Source organism: Lepidochelys kempii, chromosome 2 (assembly GCF_965140285.1).
Source record: "Lepidochelys kempii isolate rLepKem1 chromosome 2, rLepKem1.hap1, whole genome shotgun sequence".
Lineage (NCBI taxonomy): Eukaryota > Metazoa > Chordata > Testudines > Cheloniidae > Lepidochelys > Lepidochelys kempii.
Window position 1 is genome coordinate 85,181,595 of NC_136381.1, and position 22,573 is coordinate 85,204,167.

Here is a 22,573-nt window from a genome sequence, read left to right on the forward strand (position 1 = left end):
CCAGCTTGTCTGGAATCCTGTATCTAGAAGGGGGACAGATTATTTCTGCCACTTTCAGTAAATATTGTTGGCAATCCCATGTTTAATGCTACTTGTGGCCATGTAAGAGACAGCAAATCTGTTACTTTAAGTTGCCACATATGCTATGCCCAGGCAGATAGTGGGCAGAGTACAGCAGGAAGTGGCACCATATGTGCTGTAGCAGAGCCCCCACTCCAGTAGTTTTGAAGTGGTCTGGGGGCCCAGCTCTAGAGCTCTGTACAAGAGGAAATTGTGTTTGATTAAGTGGTGGGAAGGGCACACATTATTCATTTATACTGCGAAGAGTCAAAGACACAACTATTTTTGTCTAGTGAGTATTTCTGTACACAATTCACTACTGTCCCATATTAAAGTTACTGAATCAGATGGATTATCATGAATAGAGTAAAAAAGCTGGTTGGATAAAAGTAACTCGTAGGAAATAGCAAGTGACTAGAACAAGTAAACTTCCCTAGTAGACTGTGAGTGACACGTGATCTATATTAGTACCTCACATTTACTTTTATCAGTACAGGTAACAGAATTGAATAATATCAGCAACCTTACAGTAACTGTGTATCATTAATCAGCCCCTGGAAGTATTCTAAAGGAACATTTGCTTTTCTTCCTGATTTTTTTTTAAATAGGTATTTTCATTAGATAAACCTGATTCCATTTAAAATATGAAATGCTGGTTTACATACATCCTTATTTAGTACTTTGGCAACCTATTATAAGAGCCAATGAGAATTTCATTCTTTAAAAAGAATAAAGAGAAAAAACCTCTTTAGTTTAAGTTTGTTTATTGTGGCAACATTGTTTTGAACATCAATAAACATTGCACCAAAGTGTAGGTTATTTACCTAAAGACAGTCCAGTCTTTACAAAGACCACTGTACTGGCATATTCACAGAGTTGATAATTTAACTTATTAGTGATTGTGTATTTTAACAATCAACTATTTCACATGTTCTCAATTAATAATGAAATAGAAAGTATTAAAGAGTTCTGCTGACCCTCACCTGAAAAACAAACCAAAATGCAGCTTTCATCTGGAGATAATTAACACTTTAAAAAAAAGATGAAGCAGAGTTTCATCCTACTTAGCAGGATTTAACATAGGAAACAAAACTTTGAGGCAAAAGTGACAATTCAAAATCATCTAAAATTCACTAGACACTTTTAATGTTTCATAATGAAGTTGTAATTAAACTCCTCCTTCAAATGTCAAGGAGTCTATTTCTAGGAGACCTGAATACAATGTCAAATGCATCTTTTTACCCATTTGGCTTACAATTGCCAGATTGATTCAGAGTTTGTCAGAAGTTATGTAATTTAGTTGATTTAAGTGTTAAGACTTTTCCAGTTGAAGACTTTATGTTCTAGAAACAGTATAATGATGTCACAAGGCTAAGAATACATGATCCAGCATCACACCTGCACTTCTATACTCAAAAAAGATTACAAGCTTAAACACACAAAAGTAAAAAAGAAATCCAGAAATGTTTACCTCTGTACATACAAGTGACTAAGTTATGATCTTTAATCACTATAGAAATGGGCAGTGTCCAATGGACTGACCAGATCTGAACTGCAGTGTTCCTTTTTTATCCGCAGATAAATATTGTGGAAGTTTATGGTGTCAAACACTGTTCTAATGCAAAGGGGATCTGCATCTTCAACAACAGTCTTAAAAGAGGTGTGCGTGTGTGTACACACACTTAAAAGCTCCTCTCTTTCACAGAAAGAATGAATTAATTTGTGCTGATCTGAAATAGGCTTAGCACAAACATTGTTTTCAAACCATCTATTTCCACTAAGGTAAAATAAAGGAAGCAGACTAATGTGTAATTCTGATCTATCCACTTCATACTGTAGAACTGTCAAATGGTAGGTTTTCGCTAATGAGATGTCTTTTCTAGAATCTGTTTGGAATACTGGACATTTTACCTCCCTGTGTATGTAAGTAATGGTCTGCATAGAACACCCACGTTCAGTCCCCAAAATGGATTCTAAAGAAATATTATCATCCAATCTGAGTAGGGCTCCAAATGCAAGTTGGTTTCAAATAAAAAAAACATTTGCTTAACAGGAAGACTCAAGAACACTTTAGCAGAATTGTAATCATCACAAACAGAGTGGAAGGGCAGCATATTTATTCAGCAGCTTTTTGGAAATTCCAAATGCCAAAAATTCATCCCAAAATTGCAACACAACCTAAGTGCTCACACTAATTTAAACTACTGGTGCTTAAAGGAGACATTTTAACCTATTCAGTTGGTTGTTTAAAACAGGTTTTATGTTGATTTTACCCTGTCCCCACCATAAAGTGCACAGAATTCATCACTGCATGTGTCAAACTGTAGACATCATGAAAACCTAGGTTAAGAGAAAACTAGCCAAGGAAGATAATTAGCTGAACGTGCTGAAGGAAATTCTGACTACCACAGAAGAACTAATCTAGGAGATACAGGTCCGTTCCTTTTGTGGAAAGATTGCTTCATTACTGATGGGAAATTTTTTCACTTAATAGCCTGTAACTCATTGATTTTTCAAAGCAACTTATGAAAATTTTACCCTTTGTGAAATGGCTTTCCCTATTAGAAAAAAAACAAGAAAAGAAATAAAAACAGATACCGACCGGGCTTTTAAAGACTGGGGTTTATAAGCCTTTGCTCAGTGCAGTGATCTATAAAATAGGCCACATTCGGTTCTGATCTGAACCTGTGAAATAAACCAGCAATAGCATTTGCAGCCCACTACTGCTTCCATTATAGACAAAGACTGTGGCTCTTGATTGAGTAATCCTGGTATAAAATTATGGCTGCTGCAAATACTAACTTATAAAACAACATCTTTAGACATTTGTTTGGATCATGAAAGAAATGTAGTCCCCTCTACTTAACTACTAAGTAGACTTGGGGAATGGCCAACTTTTCTGTGGAAATGATTATTAGCATACCATGAAAACCATATACTCTAATGAGGCTACCATTTAAATCATTTGTTTATATGGCACAGAAAAGTTCACACTGATGTAACTTGCTTTTTCCTTTCCTTCACCACAGCCTTCATGAAAGAGCCAAGTCCCCTTTGCAACTTCATCTCCTTGCTTATAATTCCAGTTGCTGCGAGCTGTTCATTAAAAATAACCTACTTCAAATGATATTCAGTGAATCTGTTTTTCAGTTGGCTGGAGCTAGCTCCTGTTGTGTTAGAACCTCACAGGGAGAATTCTCAGACTGACAAAGGAAATAAAAGATTCCATCTAAAAATCTACCAAATCTGCTGTTTTCACTGACAGCCTAGGGTCAACATCCTCACTGCCACTCTGCACCTCTAAGAGGCACAGCACAGAATCTCACTCCAGCTTTATGCTATACTCTTCTTAAGAAGGGTGCTGTACAAACTAAAAGGAAAAAACTTTGCTTTCACTAACTTTTTGGATACCCAGTGAAGACTGCAGGCAAACTGCTTTTGGAGTTGGTAAGTATTAGGCCTGTGAGGCAATTAGCATAATACAGTAGTTTATAGGAGCTGGTCTGAAACCAAGGAATAAGCCACACAGCAATGCTCGTCATTTACCTGAAAACTCCGCTGGCTCTGCTCCGCTACACAGCATTCAGATCACTCTGACCTTACACCAGGGGGCTCGCTGCCGTACTGTACTTCCTTCAACAACTGAAAACCCTTAACACAGAATTCTGGAAAGGCCTGCAGTAGATTCCATTAAAAAAATTAAATACATAATTTTCTTCAATGACAACTCCCTGAATATAATCTTTACATGCTTTTTACTCGCCTACACACTGTGCACACACATATGCATTTCAATGGGGTAAAGAAATGCCCACTTCTCAGCTATTACAGTAAAGCTTTTTCTCAATTTTCTCTGAATTGAAAATTGACATGGAAGATTGCAGCTTGGGAATAACAGAAGTCATTCAAGAATCAAAAGGCATACTGGAACTTCTCAAGACAGCTTGATTTAAAATAAGGACGTTAAGTAAGAAGCTCATAAAATGGTCAAATCACTGTATGTTTAGAAAAATGTAAGAGCCAGAGTTAACAAGTGGCACTGTGCTGCACAAGCTCAGCCTCTACTTTGAATATACACTAGATTGTACACGTGACAATACTATTTACATTTCAGGAGGGACTTTATATCTTCCGTTTCTGTCAGGTGGTTAACGTTGAAGACATTTTCTATATTTTGTTTATGAGGAATGGAGCCATAGTTGTTTCAGACAGTTACTCCTTTTTAAAATGGCCTAATGACCAATTTGAAAATTAGTCTGTAACTGCTATAACCTGGCTGACAGTCTATTTGGCAGCTTCCATGCATGTTTTGGCTTATTTTTTAAAAAAATATTAAGGAGACTAATATAAAAAATTCTGTATTGAAGGTAAGTTTTGTATCTACGGAAAGGCATAGATGCAGCGAAAACGCCGCCTCTGTGTTGTCATCTAGTGACTCAGTACTGCTGCTATCATATAGGCTGATCTCAAATGCCTTAAAAAGTCAAGTAAAGGACAAAGTCAGAGCTACAGAAACTTGGCATTTTGTTTGTTTGTGCCAAACCCGTAGACTTAAAGTATTGTCTTAAGTAAGACTCATGGTACCAATGTATAAATTGGCATCTCCAGAACAGGAGTTCTCTCTTCACATTTAGACTGAAGTCGAATGACGGATATGAAATCCCATCTCCAGGTGAGCAGAGCTGTTCAGGCTAGGTCTTCCATGTTCACCTCAGGAAATGGTTGTCGCCAATAGCAGAAGGAACTGAACTCCGGGCACAGAAAAGCAGAACTCTGTTCTTTACTGAGCAGGGGGAACACATGTTCCACAAGCTCACTTAGCCTGAAATACCTACAGCAGAAAAAGAAGAGGGTTATTTCACGGTCTAGTCGCTGTTCTCTTGTGGCACAACTTGAGAAACGTAATTCCAAAAGCCGAGAGTCAAAGAGACAGTGTTCCTCCAAAAGCTATTTTCCACTTTACATTTTAGTTGACATTTTCCTACTGAATAAATTTCAGTAAATATCTGAGGCTGAAGATCGCTAGTAGGCAGGATTACACACAATTCCTTTAGATTTCATATTACAGCATCACTGTTACAATGGTTACTGCCTTGCTCGAAGCTCAGTCTCCCTCTCCCCGCCCCCCATACTTCTTCTGACCATTTGAAATAATAAAAGTGGTCTTACGAGGACTTGTTCCCCTTTGTCCGTTCCTGGATCAGTTCACCCTTTGGGTTCACTGTAAATATTCTGCAGTCTGGGACTCCCACTTTCGTGTAGGCATATACATCCTGCAGAAAGCATGAACAATGGTGCAGAAGGAAATTACTCTGCTTTCAGATTCCCTTATGTGAGTGAGCACTGCTCAATAGAAAAAAAAACTTTACAGAAAGAACATGAAGATACATTTAAATGCAGATTGAAGTAATTGAAATTTGGCTCTTCAAAAGTTAAAAAGATGACATGCAAAGCATCAGACATATTTAGAAGCCATAAACCTTAGACAGCATAGAAGGGGTTAGAATATACAGCAGCAAATAAGATGAACCTCCAGCCAGAGTCTGGGAAGTAAGATTTGTTCCTAGGCCTTAGGCCACAAACAACAAAATGATTCTGTGGGGGAATATTCCATTTCTGGAGTGGAAAAGCAGTACTTTTGGGACCCATCCCTTCCTTGCTAGTTCAGGGCTCAGCACCTATGTGGCTGAAGACAAGACAGGGAGAGGAAAGTGAGAATTGTGTGCAAGAAGAAAGTTTCTGCATTGAATTGCTATGGAATTAATAAACTTTGGCTCTCAGAACACCACTGCAAAAACACCAAAGGATGGAATGTTATCCTATATTTATTAAAGGCCAGTTTCTGAGAACATTTACGTACGAGTAACTTCACTAATACATGTAGTTCCACCAAAGCCAGTAGAACGGTTGCATGAGTGAAGTTATTTCTAAGTGTGTTTATATGACTGGGTCATAAAAAGGAAATGTCATCAGGTGTTTAATAAATTAAAGCTGTTCAATTGCCTTCTTACATTTGTAAAAAGACCAAAAAAAAAAACCCCTTATTTCCCTTGCTTCACAAATAAAATTGTTTGGGTGTTTTGACCCTTCAATTAGAAAGGTGCAGACTTACATTGGGCCTGTTTCCAAAAGCAGCATAGAAAGGCTGTTTACTCGGCACAAACAAGTTCTTGATATCATTCAAACACTCGATTTTGAACTTTTCAGGCTTCTTTTCTATCACTTCCCTAGAATAAAATTTGAACACAATCACTGAATCCTAAATCACCATTTCAGAGGGGTAATACCCCCTATTCAGTGGTGTTTGCATTCTCACAGTACGTTGTGTGGCTGAAATTTCAAATGTGCAGATATTGTACCAGCTGTAAAAAAAAAAAAAATCCATTTGCCCAAGACCAGTAAAACATAACTTGTTTTTTCCTTTACGAGGAATCACAGTAAAATGCAGATCAACAGATTCTGCGCCTGGGCTGGTAAATTTTAATGCCATACTAAATTCATAACTGTTCTGACAAGGTCTCTGCCACCTCAGAGGATCATTTAAGCAGATCAGGAAAAATGGCAAGTGAGGATATGTAGGAACACATTAGGTCTACTCTCAGACCTGCTCCCACTGCAGACAATGGCAGTTTTACCAGTGACTAGTGGGGGTAGAACTGGGGGCACTGCTGGCCGCAACTTATTGTGTCAGTTCATTTTTATTTTACTTTTCTTAAGACTGTATTACTTTTACCTTAATTAGATATCATCATTGACAAGTGATTAGTCTATTGAAGTTTCCAGCAGTGATTGTCTCAGATATTTAGATAACCCAGAAATGTTCAGCCTCCTAGATTTGTTCTTGATAATAAGTAATATTAATCATTAGATTCTTGTCACAATGTAGAATTCCCAAGGTTCTAATACCACTCAGTGTGGCAGTGCAGAGATGGGAAATCCAGATTAGCTTGTGGAAGTTCAACTCTGCAGTTCTTGCAGCCATACTTCTCTGGACAGAATTTTACTGATATGTACAGAACCTTATGTTTAGTGGGTCAGTCACAGGATGGGAGGAAGAGGAGTGGACAAACACCTCCTTTACCGGGCTGATATTTTACCTGCTATAACAGCTTTTAATACATGCACATGATCACAAACGTTACATTGCAAATTAAACATTTTGGAATGAGCAAATGGTTTCAGGGGGTCATAATAAAGCCATGGGCCCTCTTCAGTTTGCAGGAGTAAAAATAAAAACAATGGCATAATGATAGTTCATAAAGCAACCATTTCACTCAGTTTCTCAAACCTTTTCTATTTACCTCCTCCCACTCCCTTGCCTCCTTAGTACAAATAAAATTGCCAATACCTATGTGCTTACCTATGAAAGGCCGAGAACAAGCTGCTGGGGGACAATAATAGGGGGCCTCTGGGTAGGATTGTTCCTTTGTCATTCACCCAATGTAAGTACCCTCTTGTCATATCTGCCATTCCAATGGCACGAGCAGAGCAATACAGAAACTTGTAGCCATTCCTAAGGAAGAATATTCTGCTTAATTTATATTCCAGCTAAAAAAATTTTTTGCTAAGATCAGCTCTGTATTATGGTAGTGCCTAGAAGCACCAATCAGGGCAGCAATCTCATTGTACACTCAGGAGAAAGAGGAGGTTGTGCCTACTTTGAAGAGTCCATAATAATTTAAAGACTCAAAAAGCAAGCCTAATAGTGAAGGGGAAAGTAGAGCAGGTACTAAGTATGAAGATCACACTGTTACAGGTTAGATTTATGCACAACCTGGTGGTGCTGTATAATTGGCAAAAAATAATAATTTTGTAAACAAACCTATATCCAACTCTCATTCAACCCCCCACTATTAGTTATAGCAATTATTTAAACGTGCATTTGCAGATAAGGACTCCATTTCTGGATATTAAAAGGTTCTGCTGTTGCTTGTAGGCAAAAATATTTAGTTACAGTATGTCACGTCAGAATTGCTGAACAACAATGAGTTTTCAGTAAATCTCTAAAAAATGCTCCTGCAGACTCTCCAGGCACATCTATTCATATGAAAAAAAGCTTCAGCTGAGCATGTTCACAGTCTTGGTTTTGTGCGTGCAAGTGGATGCAAGTGCATTTTTAGAGGCCTGATGAAATCTGACCCACAATACTAAGATTGCTGCTTCCAATGCATAAGATATTGAAGTTCTGCCCAATTCCCATTGACAGTAATGGGCATGAAAAGGCAACATTTGGCCCTCTGCATTATATCTGAGGTCAGCATGAAGGTTTCAAGGCCTCGAATCTAATCTGTCAAGGCAATGATTCTAAACTTCAGTTTAGAAAAATTGTATTGAAAATAAGTTATTTGAAAATATTCCCAAACAATTACTCATCTAGTATCCCTCAGGCACAATACTAAATGCAGCTAAATACTATTCCCAGGGCTGTCGGTGAATAGTGGTGCCATCAATATGTTTTTGAAAAGTATTTGCCACACAAAGGACCAAATCAGGAAGGAAAAAGATATCTGTTAACTTAAAAAATCTGAACAATTTAAAAGATTACTAGACTCTATGCTTTTTAAAAAATTGAACATTTTTAAGAAGCAGCATTAATTACTGTACACGTAGAGTTCAGTAACTTACATGTATAAAATTATGCAAGATATAAATAGCTGAAAGCACACAGTTTAGGCCCAACACTTACATTTCAAATAACTTTTACAAAATAGTTAAGTGCTTTCATGATTCTTTTAAAGTATAACAGACACTGCAATCTGAAGAACACTGCTACAATTCTGCTTCCCAACCAGCATAACAGTGAAGAATGTCTTTAGAATTTCTGTTATAAAACTACAATTTTTAAAACTAAAATCTGACTCTATTCTTTGGAAATACAATGAAAAAAAACAGATTACCAGGGAAAGTGGTAGTTGATGGGCAAAGCAATAGCACATGTTTTAGAAAGTTCTGTTAATGTAAAATAATTTAGTTTGTAGCAGACAATTTATTTTTCATTATTTAGGTTATGAATAGGTGGTCTAAATCAAACTCAGTTAATCTGATTTATGTTAATTTTGTTAGTCAGTAATCCCAAATACCCAGATATTTCAAAGTAAGATACATACTCATTGATGGAATGGTAGAGTTTTGCAATGCCTTGATGGGTCCAGTCCTTGCCAAGCTGGGGGAGAATTTGCCCTAAGGCATCAGACCTAAAAACAAGAACCATCAGAACTAAGTATACAAGGAGAGATTTTGCATTAAAAATAAAAATAATACATGTCACTGAATTTGTTTTGCAACAAATATATGTGGAAGATTCAAAGAATCTCTGTGCAACAGATTCCAGAGGTTACAGCAAAGCTTTGGTAGCTTGTCTGGATTGAGCCATTAGTGAGCCCACTATGCAACAGTAAGTCACTACACCCAGTCTCAAGCTACCCACTAAACTGGAGGGAAAAAACCCAGGATATTACTGAAAGACAATGGTGCTACATTTATATTATTCTTTTAAAACTCTCATCATAGATTACTGTAAGTAAAAGTACAAATTACAGTCAAACACCACTGAAGAATACTGTAATCAGCAATCTTGCATTGGGATTCTCTCTATGATGTAAACTTAGAGGATAGGCTGGATTCAAGCTCCCTTTGAATCACTCTCTATAAGCTCTTCAAAGGCGGGTGCTATAAACAACAGTGAAACATATCATAACAAATTTAAATAAAAGCAAAAATGATGTAATGGTACTTGCTTTGTTATTGTTCCATCAATATCAGAGATGATGATTTTGTCATTCCAGTTCCAGAGGTATATTGTTCCTGCACAACGGCAAGTACCTTGGTATTGTGTTGTAATACTAAACACAACATCATTTGGACCATCTCTCAGCTTCAATTTTGCCTTCAAAATGAACCAAAACTATTAAAGTGTTTTGCATAGTTAAGAGTTTTAGCAAAAGAGCTATAGGAAATGTCATGGGTGCTCATACACATCTATTTGTGTATTCAGATTAAATACGATTTGTAATTATGTATTTATTGCATCCTCAAATTAAAGCCATTTCACAAAATCCAATGTTAGCTTGGTGCACTATCCAGATACAACAACCCTCCCTCTTGCCTATCAAAAGAAACAATCCTGGTAATTTCTCAACTTTCTCCCTCTGCTAGTAAAGGAACCTATCCTCGATTTTATTTTAGCATTATTCTACATCAGCAATTATCTTCTGGTGAAAAGAATTAAAAAAACAATGTATATCTTCTTCCTGAAAAATCCTTGCTATTCTTTACTACTGAGTTAACTTTCATTGATGCAAATAGACAAGATTCGCAAAGATACCATTTCTAGAGCATCTAATTATATCTAAGTAGATGAAAAGGAACTAATTATGCAAGGCCATCTGTAATATCTATATTTAGAATTCCTGAGCCATCTTTTATTAATACTAATATGTGCCTCTTCCTCATCTAAAGAAAGAATTTTTTCCCCCCTCATGTACACTAGGAAAAATGGGACCAGGATTCAACACTGGTGAAGCTCCACGGATAGAATCTGTAGTGTTTTTTTTTACCACAGCGTCATCTAATTCTGTTCAGAATAAGCCTGGACAGAACAATAATAAAGATACCAGAGGCCTGGCTGCATTCCAGCTTCCACTCCTGCAACTGTGGTGAAGTGACACCCCGGAAAAGTTATGGGTCCCCACTTTTGCCAACGTGGATGCAGCCTTTAGGTGATGTTATCCTTTCCTACTTGTATAGGTCACTTTCAAAAAGGGACAGAAATGGAAATTAAATTCTTGCCTTGATGAGAAAGAATGATCAAATATTTTGGACTATTAGTGCATCTAAAATGAGTTAAAATTTAAGAATCACGTTCAGAATTGGACAGGACTCCTGCACACTGCTTCAAATATGTGCAACTGGACAGTTATAAGAGTCAATGGCATGGGAACTATAAGAGGATGTACAATATAACATGTTATTTAGCAAGGTCTTGATATAGTGGTTTGACTATTTTCTGCAGAAAAAATATGGACTACAATTACCAGGATTATATTTGCTAGATGATTTTTCACCGTAACACAGAACTACAAAGTCTTTTTAAGACTGCAGCATTCCTACATAGTACAAGGAAGCAGAGGTCCTTTAAATCCAGTCGTTCCGTGTCCAAAGTGCTAAATATAGGACCCCATATAAGTGATTCTGGTCCTACTTTATTTTTATTGGAAACTTTAGTGAAAAACTCAATATGAAAAAAACAGAACACTTATCAGAGTTGTAACATGCAAAAATATACCACTTACTATTTGGTCTGAAGACAATCTAAGTGACTTCTTATAAGAGATAGTGTTCCCATGGCTTGGAAGTTCCACTGGGACAGAATCTATTTTTAGGGATTCTTTCAGCTCTTGTGACCCTTCATCACTAGAAGAATCATCTTCTGTCAGCCTAATATGACATCAACCAAAATAAAAGTAAGCTGTAGAAAATGTTTTTGTATTGGCTTAAAACTCATCTCTTCTCATATGTGCCAGACCAATTTTAAATATCAAGATTTTCTGCTTGTATCAAGGATTTCCCATGGCCTTGAGAAAATTAGCTCTTGAGGTGTACAGATTTAATCTAGGATAGAATGTGTATTTTGAAGAAAAAAAATGCCCACACCATCTTAATCTGGCTAAACCACACTATGATGGGAAACTCCACTACAGATTACTGAGGTTTGTGTGTTACCATGTGTCAAACCAGGGCTAGTGTATGCTAGTAGGGTGGGGAAGACATGTCTTGTAACATCCTGGTATTGGTGAAGCCTTGAAACAATGCTATTTACATTGGAGCTGACTCAGGTTGGGTAGGGACATGAGACCAGTTTGTCACTACTGCTGTGCTCTTGAACTAGGTACACCATAGATGAAGAGGAATATTGGACAAGTGGTGGTACTTTATAATAATTCTTAATGACAGCTCTCTGAGACCAAAGATTGAAGGTGGGCTAATAAATTACACAATTTAGAGGCTAACCTCTAAAGATTACCCTGTATGTTTTTATTTCTCTGCCAATTAATGTGAAATTTCAGGATTTAAAATAACTAGAGTTACATTTAAGTTTCCTGGGGTATTCCTACCACCATGGCACACTTAGATACTTTCTTAAACCTTACTCTCACCCCTTATTAAAATCTTGGAGAGGCAAGGGAACAAAACATTATGGGGACTTATTTATAACAGCTAGCACTAGACAGAAAGAAGTTTTGTGCTGGTTACTACTAGTCCCCAACTATGTTCTTGGGTGACTCACTCACTACAGTCAATACTATTTTTATTGTTTTGATTCTTGTATGTTCCCCAAAAAGAGGGCACATTGTGCAAATCATCCAATGAAGATTAGGATTTTATAAGAAGAAACCAACAGACACCATACACCTACATATTCTCATATGATTTAAGGAGTTAATATGCATTGCTAGTGCCTAAACTGTTTACTGCCAAACAGTTTCTTATGGAAGTGTTGGCTGAAACTATCTGTTTTTGTTTAGTAGCTCAGAGGAAACGTTTCTTCTCACAGTAAATCCTCATTGAATTCTTCAAAAATCATGACACTATTGAGCCTGCAAACGAATCTTCAGACAGGAACATACCTGCTATTAACTTGTTCTTGTGTAGTTGCTGGCAGGTCATTTGTTCTTTGTGCCTCAGACTTCCCCTCCTTTGCCTCTGGTAGCTAAGATAGCACAAGAATCAAGAACATACCAACATTTTAGGCATCCGCACTGACAAGAACTAATTTAAATTTCAGGCATAACCAAAATAGCTATTATACAAGCAGTAAATTTGCTACTCTATCTGTATGAGATCCTCAAATTTGCTCATTACAGGGACTACTTCATAAGAGATCCTTTCATAGACCATTTCTCCTCAAAATATTTAATTTTGTAGGCAAACAGGAAGGACTCTGCAAACCATATACTAACTAACGTAAATAATGCTCTAATCAGTCACTTTCTGATGCACCATCTATGATCCAAATCTTGCAACCAAGTCACTTATGAGTGTCTTAAAAAAGAAAAAGGATAAAATAAGTACAAGACTTGATCCTAGCAGGCAAATATTCCTATAATAGAAATTGCTATTAAAATTTTTAGCCTTTTCAGTAGCACTTGAGACCATGAATGGGCTTGGGGACAGCCATCTTTAGAAATGGACCTCTCCAAGCTTGGTGTTGTGGCACGTGTGCAGGAGAGCATGATGGAAATTGGCACTCCTACTGACCATTTTGTAGTAATCAAGGCTCTCGATCCAACATCTTTTAGAAACATTAAATTCACTAAAAATAAACTCTAATAAGTGTTGAAGTTAAAGAAATGCATGTTCAAAGTACTGGAAGAAAGCTTAAATCAACCTAAAATAGCTAGTCAAAATTAGAGTGCTGTAATTATGTAAGGGGCAGACTGACAGAACACTGCCCATTTTTCTATTTCCCTTTTATAGGAGGTCCCAAAATACACCACAACTTCTTTGAAAAGTAGTTTTGAAGACAATTGATGGTTTGCAGTGAGGACAATCTGAAATAAGGCTATGTAAAAACGGCCCCACAGTGGGAACTACTGGGTGTGAATTGCAACATACTGTGCTGTAACTCCTTCATATGGATGTTGGCATGAACTAAAAGGAACCCAGCATCACAAACTACGTAATTTAACTTGTGCCAACAGCATCCACACAGTGGAGTTACAGTGTAGCATGCTAGCACGTGCTGCAATTCACACCCCTGTAATCCAAACTGCAGAGCATTTAAACAAGCCCCAAGATCCTTCAATCCAAATTTGTTGTGTTTAGTTGGTAATGTTACTAGTGATATTTTAGTCTCTAAACCTCAAAAGAAGTTTAAATAGTTACATAATATTGATGAATAATTGAACATGCAGTTTTACAGCACTGACTGCCAAAGATCTGATCAGCACATGTTGTCTGATGCATTTAAGAGCAAAATTTCACATCTGATTTTGATTCACATAAACATTAAAAGATAAAATAGGCTTCAATTACTTGTTTAGTCATGCTGTCCCTCTTGCGCCAGAACCACCATCTTCCAGATTTCTTGGGCATCTTGTCTTTAACCCAAGACTCTACTGTAGCCTGAAAATGTTTAGTTTAGTTATATATATATATATATATTACACACACACACACAAAAATTATAGTTCTGTATTACCGTACGTACAAGTTGCATTAAAGTATAAGTTTGTGTTAGTTTACCTTAGGCAAACTTTTCTGGAACACCTGCAAGCTGAGAATCATGGGAGCAGCCAATGCCCAGTTATAGTACCTGGTTTAAGGAGATAGTCTTGATGAGAAGCTACAATATGGACTGGATTCAGCAGAAATAACTGATTAGCGTGCAACATGCTCTTTGCTTGGTAATACGGTTTGATTTTTGTTGTAGGCTGCTCATAAAAACATGCAACTAATGTTTGCTTCAAGCCAAATAGTTTTCCTAATGCACACTGTTTACTGTTAGTGACAAATGCTGCTAGATCTTGCTTTAGAAAATGCAAATCTGACTTTAATCTGCAATTCAAAGGCATGTTGCATGAGCAAAAGATCACAAATACAAAATACATATGGAAATACAAGTTAGAACTTGAACTGAAAGATATAGTGCCTTTAAAATGTATTACTAAAAAAGGAAAGCTATATGAAATGTAAGCATTTTATAATAATGGGAAATTACCTGTTGTAAATCCGTATAACTAGATTAGGATTGTCTATGAGTCCTGGATTTTCAGCAAATTCATTGTAAGTAATAATATGTTCCATGAATTTTTCTGCAATACAAGAACATTTTATCAATTCAGTTAAATATTAACTATTTTTGCCTCCTCTTTTTGAGATTGCCTTCAGTAAATCTATTGTCTTGTATACAAACTAATAAATCCTTTTCCTTGAGTTTTCAATTACCTTTGCTGACTTTTTAACATCAGCCAAAAGAGATGCTGAAAATGGTCCACGTCATAGGTGAAAAACGTGAAAGCTACCATGAACAATTCCTCAATTGCAGAAGGGCCTCACCTTCCAGACCCCCACTCCACCAGTCACAGTAACGAGAAGTAAAGTAGTACAGGAGGGAGACTGATTTACTTTTTATTTTTAAAAAATGAAAATTTAAGTGTATCAAATCATGAAATCTACACATTGAACCTACAAGTAACAATTGTTTTGTGAGTGCCAACAAGTACCCATTACTTAGAATAGCTTTTGACAGCAACTATGCAGTCTTACAGAAATTCAGTGTTACTCAGTTATGTTCTCCCTCCGGTGCACTAACCCCCCCTTTCCCCGCTCCACATGAGGATGATTTTTTTTTAAATATAGCTTTTTATAATTCAAGTCTGATTTTTATACCTTATACAAATCACATCACCAAGATATACATTCAAAATGTGTATCAATCTTGGACTTTATAAAAAAAATTAAGCTCCCTTTGTCTGCTGGAGAGGAATATTTATGGCAAAACTTGAATATTGAATAAAACACATGCTAAAACTTAAATATCCCATTATGTTCAGGAAATAAGTGTAATTTAAGGAGAAAAGAGTAAGACGCATGTATGGTTAACTTTCACTTTCTACAGAGTGTGAATAATCGAGCAGGAAAGTCTAGAGACAAAACCAACGTGACATGAAAAGATCAGGATAAGGAAATATTTTGGGAGGGGAAAGGAAGATGAACCTTCACTTCTAAAGCAGGATAGTCCAAGGTGATGACATTTGCCATCCGACACCTCTTGCTGAGCAAGAGATTAAAAAGAAGAAAGTATATCAAGCAATGGGATACAAACACAATTTTAAAGCTTTATACAATGGCAAAGCAAGCAACGCAGAGGGAGCCAGTACCAAACGTGGTCAGACATTTCACACATGGTGGTCAGACGTGTGGTCAGACATTTCACACATGGTGCAGCAGAAGGAGAGAAACAGCTGTCAGGAAGACAGGAGCTTTTCTTGTCTAGTTTTGGACTGATCCGCCCATAATATAAATGCACATCATCTATCCTTTGCAAATGTTTGAGAGTTTTATACTGTATATATGATTCCACAGTAGTCGATTTACCCAAAGCATATAAAATACAAGCATGTTTTCAGCTCTCTCATGCTTCCCCACGTAGATCAAAATTAAAAACTAACAGCTTCATATGTCAGTCTTCTAAAGTAAGAGTATAGCAACCTTAAGTAACTTCATTAGGCTGTACTCAATTCACATTTCTGGCTTAATTTGACTTAGTTACTTACATACCTTTAGAGATCTCTCCATTTTCACTTAGACCTCCACAGACAGAAAGCGTGACATCAGGCAAGTCCATAGCAGAATCAGACATGCACTCTGTGCCACTGTCAGCAGCAGCACTTCCTACTGACTGTGGTGACTGGGAACCAGAGAGGGTATCTGACTCAGTCCATGGTCTGGAACTTGGATCAGAATCACTAGAGGAAAGGAGTTCACATTTTGTGTATGTAATTCTCTTGCATACACATATGTATGTATTTTAAGGTATATGCAACCACAGTATTACATGCAGCACATGATACAAAACGCAATCCCAGCACTAGATATTCTTGTATTTCAAATATATTTTGTTACAAAATTAAAGATTTGTTCTACAACGACCAGATTCTCTTTTCTGAAAAAAGAAAAGGAGGACTTGTGGCACCTTAGAGACTAACAAATTTATTTGAGCATAAGCTTTCATGAGCTACAGCTCACTTCATAAACTTATACTCAAATAAATTGGTTAGTCTCTAAGGTGCCACAAGTATTCCTTTTATTTTTGCGAATACAGACTAACACGGCTGCTACTCTGACACCTATCTTTTCTGAAAAAGGAAATCTGAGTATTTGTGCATCCAGATGTTAACACAAGGTATTTTCTCTCACTAACATTTCCTTTCATCTCATGATTGAAATATTAAAATGGAATGTCATCTGCTCTACCATTACTGATATATTCTTTGGATGGGAATTTATTTTGTAATGATCCAGACCAAACAATCCGGCTCTAAGAAATAGACAGAGATTATTTGTCCAATGGTCTGAAAACTGAATACGTTCATGGACCTAAAGATCAGTAATTAAATAACTTTTTTTAAAAAAAAGAAAAACTCTTGATAATGCTGAAAGACTGAGGACCCCAATTCTCCTCCCATTTACACTGGCATAAATCAGGAATAACTACACTGAAGTCATACTGGAGTTACACTGGTACAAAGCTGGTTTAAATGAGAGCAGAATCTTGGCCTTAGAATGGTCATTTGACTAACTTAAGACAAGCACCCATGTTCATGATAATATTTTGGAATGCACTTAAGCACATGCTTGAGTCAGGGCTTCATTATAGTTGAATTAGAGACCGACATTGACTAAACTATTCCTACTGAAGTTTTCAGGGTTTATTTGTTTTTAATAGTCTGAAAAACTAAAATACACAAAACACACCAGTACACTGTTACACACAGCATATGGCCTAATGTATTTTATAATGTCAAACAGTCTCATTCTCCTCTTCTCCCCCCCCCCAAAACAAAACAAAAAAAGCAGCAAAACATTGCCTAATTTTGATTTCCAAAAAGGAAACTAACAGTTACTAAAAGTATTTGAATGTTTAGCAACAGTATAATCCTGATTTCCAGAAGGGAAGGAATGAATGTACTCTAGAAACTACTGTTTAGTTTAGATTTTAAACTATATATTTTCCAGGATGCCCATAGTGAATTTCTACAACTCACTGAATTTCTACAACTGGCAGAGCCAGAACTGAAAGGCTTACTTAACATCTGAAAAGTTGTAGGATACAGACTGCAGGGAGTAGTTTTCAGAAGTCAATCCGGGATGGGGTGGGGTAGGGTGGAGGGAGTTTCTTGCCGATTTTAGAACCAAAGTGTGGCTGGATAAGAATGAACTTAAAAGAAAGCTGGACTGTGTACTATTAGCTGACATTGCTTGGTAAATGATTTTTAGATTAAATTACCTGCTTGTCTTGAATCAGCACACTGTCAGTGGTAGGAAATCTATTAGTTTAATCAGTAAATATTACCAATTTGTCTTCTTGCTATCTGGATTCAATTAGTATCCAGTTTAGACAAACAATGCTGATTTTTTTTTTTTTTTTAAAGTGCACCTGCTAACTGACTTGGAGCAATCTCCTTAGCTCAGCCAATTTAGACTCCACTTCTACTCAGACACTGAAATGGATGTGTTTTGGCACTCTAGATATAAATAACTACTTTAAGCTCATGATACTCAAGGTAGTTTCTTGACAAGGGAACTAACGCAAATTTACCTTTGTATTTCCAGTGTTAGAATGGTAAGTTTTGATTTTATGAAGGCCTCAGTGCCACTCCAACATTGTAAAAATCAGGAGGAGTTTAGATAATTTGGCTATCCTAGATTATGGTTGATACAGTTTAAGACTGGCAACTGTTTAGCACAGGAAGGGAGGAGGAATCTGTTAAAGAGTTTTGTTCTTTTGGAGCTCCCAACTGCAGTTCATGTGGTTAGCAGGCTTTTTGTAAGTGATACGACAGAAAGTAGAGCCTTGAGGCAAAGACAAGCAAACTAATTCTTGTTTGTTCATAAGATGATTGTTGTGCTGCTATGCTGAGAGTTGTCTTCTTTCACTAACTCCCATTTTAAGCAAATTAAAACCTTGATTATCCAGGTTCACTTATCTATAACCCTATTAACTGAAAAGTGTTCCCTGGAGCCTTGGAAAAGAGCAAGGATCAACGTCATTGGATAAATGGTTCTCTAAAGGCCAACTCAATGGAGCTCATCCTGTTCCCTCACTTCTTCCAAAACCGGCCGCTTCCCCAGATGAAGGAACTCTGCAGTTAGAGGGAGAGGCTTCAGTCCTGCTCCCAAGAACTGCTGCAGTCCTTTTTGCCCCCCCCCCCCCCGCCCCATCCTGATCTTCCTCCCACCATTTTCTCTCGGCCAGTTCCCAAACTACAGAGGAGTTCTGAGCTCAGAGGCATCTTACAGGAAAAGAAAAGCTGAGGGAGACTGAGGAGGAGGACAGGATTACAGGCTCACCTATGATGACTAGGCTGTCACCACAGCTTCTAAATTTTGGTCATGCATAGATCCTTTGTAGTTTTCGAGCCAGATGGGAAAGGAGGAGTAGACCAGCAGTCCAAAAATCTGTGCTCAAGTTAGTGTTCAGGTTCAAAGCCTGCTAGCTGGCTCCCGCAGTTATCTGAAGGTTTTGGATGCCCCTGAAACCTTCAAATAATCCATGCTTGGCTGTAGCAAAATACCGTTTTAATAAAAAATTATTTTTGTTAGCCTTTATTAAAGGCTTAAGACTCTGAATATAGTCTCTAAGCAAATTACTGAGTGAGTCAATTATACTGAACAGAATACATGAGAAAATGCTGCACTGATGACAGTCCTGCTTTTGACAAGGGGATAGGCTAGAACAGCTTTTCCATATCACCCCATGTTACCACAGGAAAGTGTCAGGATCCCTCAACATCTAGCTATAAAGAAAAGGAAGGTGGTAGCAATCCCATGAACCCTGTTTGTGATATCCTGGGGGTCATAACCCAGAGGCTGATAACTTGCAGACTTGATGGAAGAAGCCCCCAGTACTGGGCCATTACTCCATGAGTCTGATGGCACAATTGTACCCCACCATAATTTTGACAAAACTGTAAGTTTGCCCCCAGTATTCCCTCAAGCCCACATTATCAGATCCAATTTAAGAGAACAGGCATTATAGTACACAAGTTTGAAGCAGATATACTAGATGATTTATGACCGTTTGTAAAGCTTGTAGAATTTAGATGTTTCTTTTTTAGGGTCTTCTTCGAAAGACATACTGGAGAGTATCTTAGGAGTTAAAACATTTTAACTAGATAGAATATGAAAAAGGTTACATATGTTTTCTTACGAAAAAATACTCAGTTTATATAGTAACACTAAGGATACACATTTCACTCCATGAAAACAGTTATGCCAGTTACAAGGGAAAACAAATGAGCACAAGACAAAATTACTGGGAATAATACTGCTCCCCAAAATAGCTATATATTTTAAAGTTTCCCACAATGCCCTAGCACTTTCTCAGTTCATTTGGGACGGAAATACCACAACAGCCTTTCACATCATATTTCACTGACTCTACTTCTGGCAAGAAGGAGAGAAAGACATAACAAGTTCAATATTGATTTATCCTATTAAATACTCTAAACGCTCAAAGGCAAGCTTGAATTTTGAACAAGGATTGGCTCAGTTCTTTTATCTCAATTGGCTCATTCACTCCTAAAACTAACAGATAAATTATTCTGCAATATAAGCCTTGCCATATTAGAACACTAACTCCAAGCTACCTTTTGGGAAAGTAGAGTGCAGCAACTTCAGGTTCCAAAGCCTTCAAGTCATCCAAGTAAATATCATGAGGCCCCTGGTGCTGGCTTCGCTTGTGCACCCCTGTTGATTGCCATAACAATTAGGTGATTTGAGATTAATACATGTATTAAATACAGTGCTGTGGGAGGCATGGTTTTCTGCACTCTGAACATAGTTCATATGGGAATCTAAACAGGAATGCCTGCAGGTTAGTTGGCCTGCAGTCAATGAGGTTTTTCTGGTTGCTTTTTTTAAATTAAAAATATTGTATTTAAATCTCAAAATTGAAAGTGTAAAGCTACAGTTTTTGGATAACTTCATCAAATTTCACAGAAAACTCTGTGGGAATGTACCAGTTCTTTTAAATACAAAATTAATACCTTTCTTTTTTGAAGGAGAGTCAATTTTTGCTGGTGGTTTTGCTTCTGAAGGACTATCTGTTAATGGGCCGGGGAGATGATCAGCATCTAATGTAGTTGATTCTTGAGGGATCTCCAGCAGAGGTTCTATGACTGCAGACGCAAAAGAATCTTTAGCCTCTATTTGCTTAAACAGAGGATGAGTTCTTGGCTCAGGTTTCAGTACCGTACAGACAGAATCTTTCACCAAAAAATCATCTTCAACTTCATCAGAGCGGACGATGACCCTAAAATGAGTCTTTTCTGATGGGGTAATGGTAGCTGTTCTAGGATGCTCCAATTTGTCCTTCTTGCTTATCTGAAAAGAAGAAAGATCTCGTTCTCATGTACTTTCATGCAGTATGTCATTTATTTTATTCAGCTCTGAACATTAGCTAACAAGTGCTTATAGTAATTATGCCAGAGATGATACTACTTTTGAAATGAAAAAAGTTAAAAGCCTGCTGGATTAAACTTTAATGTACCTTTTAGCAACTTCACACGCAGTCTCATTAATAAAGTCCAGGCAATGCCAACCACATAGGAACTTGGTCACCAGTTTCACAGAGTATAAAAATCTGTCCATAGTTCTATATTCTAAGCTCATCCACAATACACGTTCTTCCTGAAGCCCACCTCTACCATGATGCCTACAGGAAGCTTCCTGACTGACAAGCTTGAAGAATAAGATGTGAATATGTGTCATTTTAATTTATGTTCTATACTTGCACTTTTTGTGTTTGCACATACTGTATATGTGTTACACCATGTCTCCTGCCCTCTACTTATTTATCTAGATTGTGAACTCAGGTCAGGGACTGGGCCTTTTTCTCTTAGGAAAGCACCTAGAACACTGTGGTGCTACCATAAATGCCTGGCTAAGACACCATTTAGCATATAAAAACGGGGAAACATATTCAATCCCCTTTGTCACTGGTGAGGAATGTATGAGTAATTAGCACAACCTGAATTCATGACACTATATTAAAACAGACCTCATTAAAACCAGCTCTCCATTTCCCCATTTTGAATGTGGTTAGGTTACTTCTGAAGAATCGCAGTGACAAATCTAGACAGATTTTTGACACATTCAAACTAACCCTGACTTTTCAATTGATGATGCTAGATCACTGCTTATAGTCACAAAAACAACAAGGAGTCCAGTGGCACCTTAAAGACTAACAGATTTATTTGGGCATAAGCTTTCGTGGGTAAAAAACCACTTCAGATGGTTTTTTTTACCCACAAAAGCTTATGCCCAAATAAATCTGTTAGTCTTTAAGGTGCCACCGGACTCCTTGTTGTTTTTATGGATACAGACTAACATGGCTACCCCCTGATGCTTATAGTCAAAATGTCTCCTCTCAATAATAATCCAATTTTTAAAAATAATATTCATGTACAGCCTTTTTCCAAAAGCACTGTTGTATGAATGGGCCCAGTAAACTTCACTGAGGCTCTGCATCAGAACAGCAGTCCACTCACACAGAGCTGTCTATGGGTTTAGGGCCTAACTTTCATCATCTCTTGAGGGTATAGAGAAGGTGATACATTATACTTCCCTGCCTCAGTTTGGAAAACAGTGAATTTATGTCAGGCTTCTACCATGGGAGGGCAAGGAACACTTATAAAAGGGGACTGCCTAAGGATGTACATGTCCAGCAAATCTCTTCACCTGTCCTATCCAGGACCACTCCCAAGTGAGGCTGCAATTGGTAGCTAAA

At 37.3% G+C, this 22,573-nt stretch overlaps 1 protein-coding gene across 20 annotated transcripts in view; it reads right to left on the minus strand.

Moving 5' to 3' along the window:
• Nucleotides 1-22,573, minus strand: part of LPIN2 (lipin 2) — a 140,117-nt gene that overhangs the window by 66,439 nt on the left and 51,105 nt on the right. For 7 of the 20 annotated variants that reach the window (XM_078851545.1, XM_078851544.1, XM_073331472.2 and 4 more), the window contains exons 7-19: nucleotides 20,832-21,168; nucleotides 20,433-20,532; nucleotides 16,342-16,529; nucleotides 14,780-14,873; nucleotides 14,305-14,374; nucleotides 14,095-14,184; nucleotides 12,687-12,769; nucleotides 11,352-11,496; nucleotides 9,798-9,946; nucleotides 9,168-9,254; nucleotides 7,421-7,573; nucleotides 6,173-6,287; nucleotides 5,230-5,333 (exon numbers count right to left, since the gene is read on the minus strand). In XM_078851545.1, coding sequence (XP_078707671.1) covers nucleotides 5,230-5,333; nucleotides 6,173-6,287; nucleotides 7,421-7,573; nucleotides 9,168-9,254; nucleotides 9,798-9,946; nucleotides 11,352-11,496; nucleotides 12,687-12,769; nucleotides 14,095-14,184; nucleotides 14,305-14,374; nucleotides 14,780-14,873; nucleotides 16,342-16,529; nucleotides 20,433-20,532; nucleotides 20,832-21,168 — 1,715 coding nt within the window. Of the gene's footprint in view, nucleotides 1-807; nucleotides 4,892-5,229; nucleotides 5,404-6,172; nucleotides 6,423-7,420; nucleotides 7,574-9,167; nucleotides 9,255-9,797; nucleotides 9,947-11,351; nucleotides 11,497-12,686; nucleotides 12,770-14,094; nucleotides 14,185-14,304; nucleotides 14,375-14,779; nucleotides 14,874-16,341; nucleotides 16,530-20,432; nucleotides 20,533-20,831; nucleotides 21,169-22,573 lie in introns of those variants that run through there. The other 13 variants (XM_078851547.1, XM_073331475.2, XM_078851550.1 and 10 more) reach the window with 11 other exon arrangements.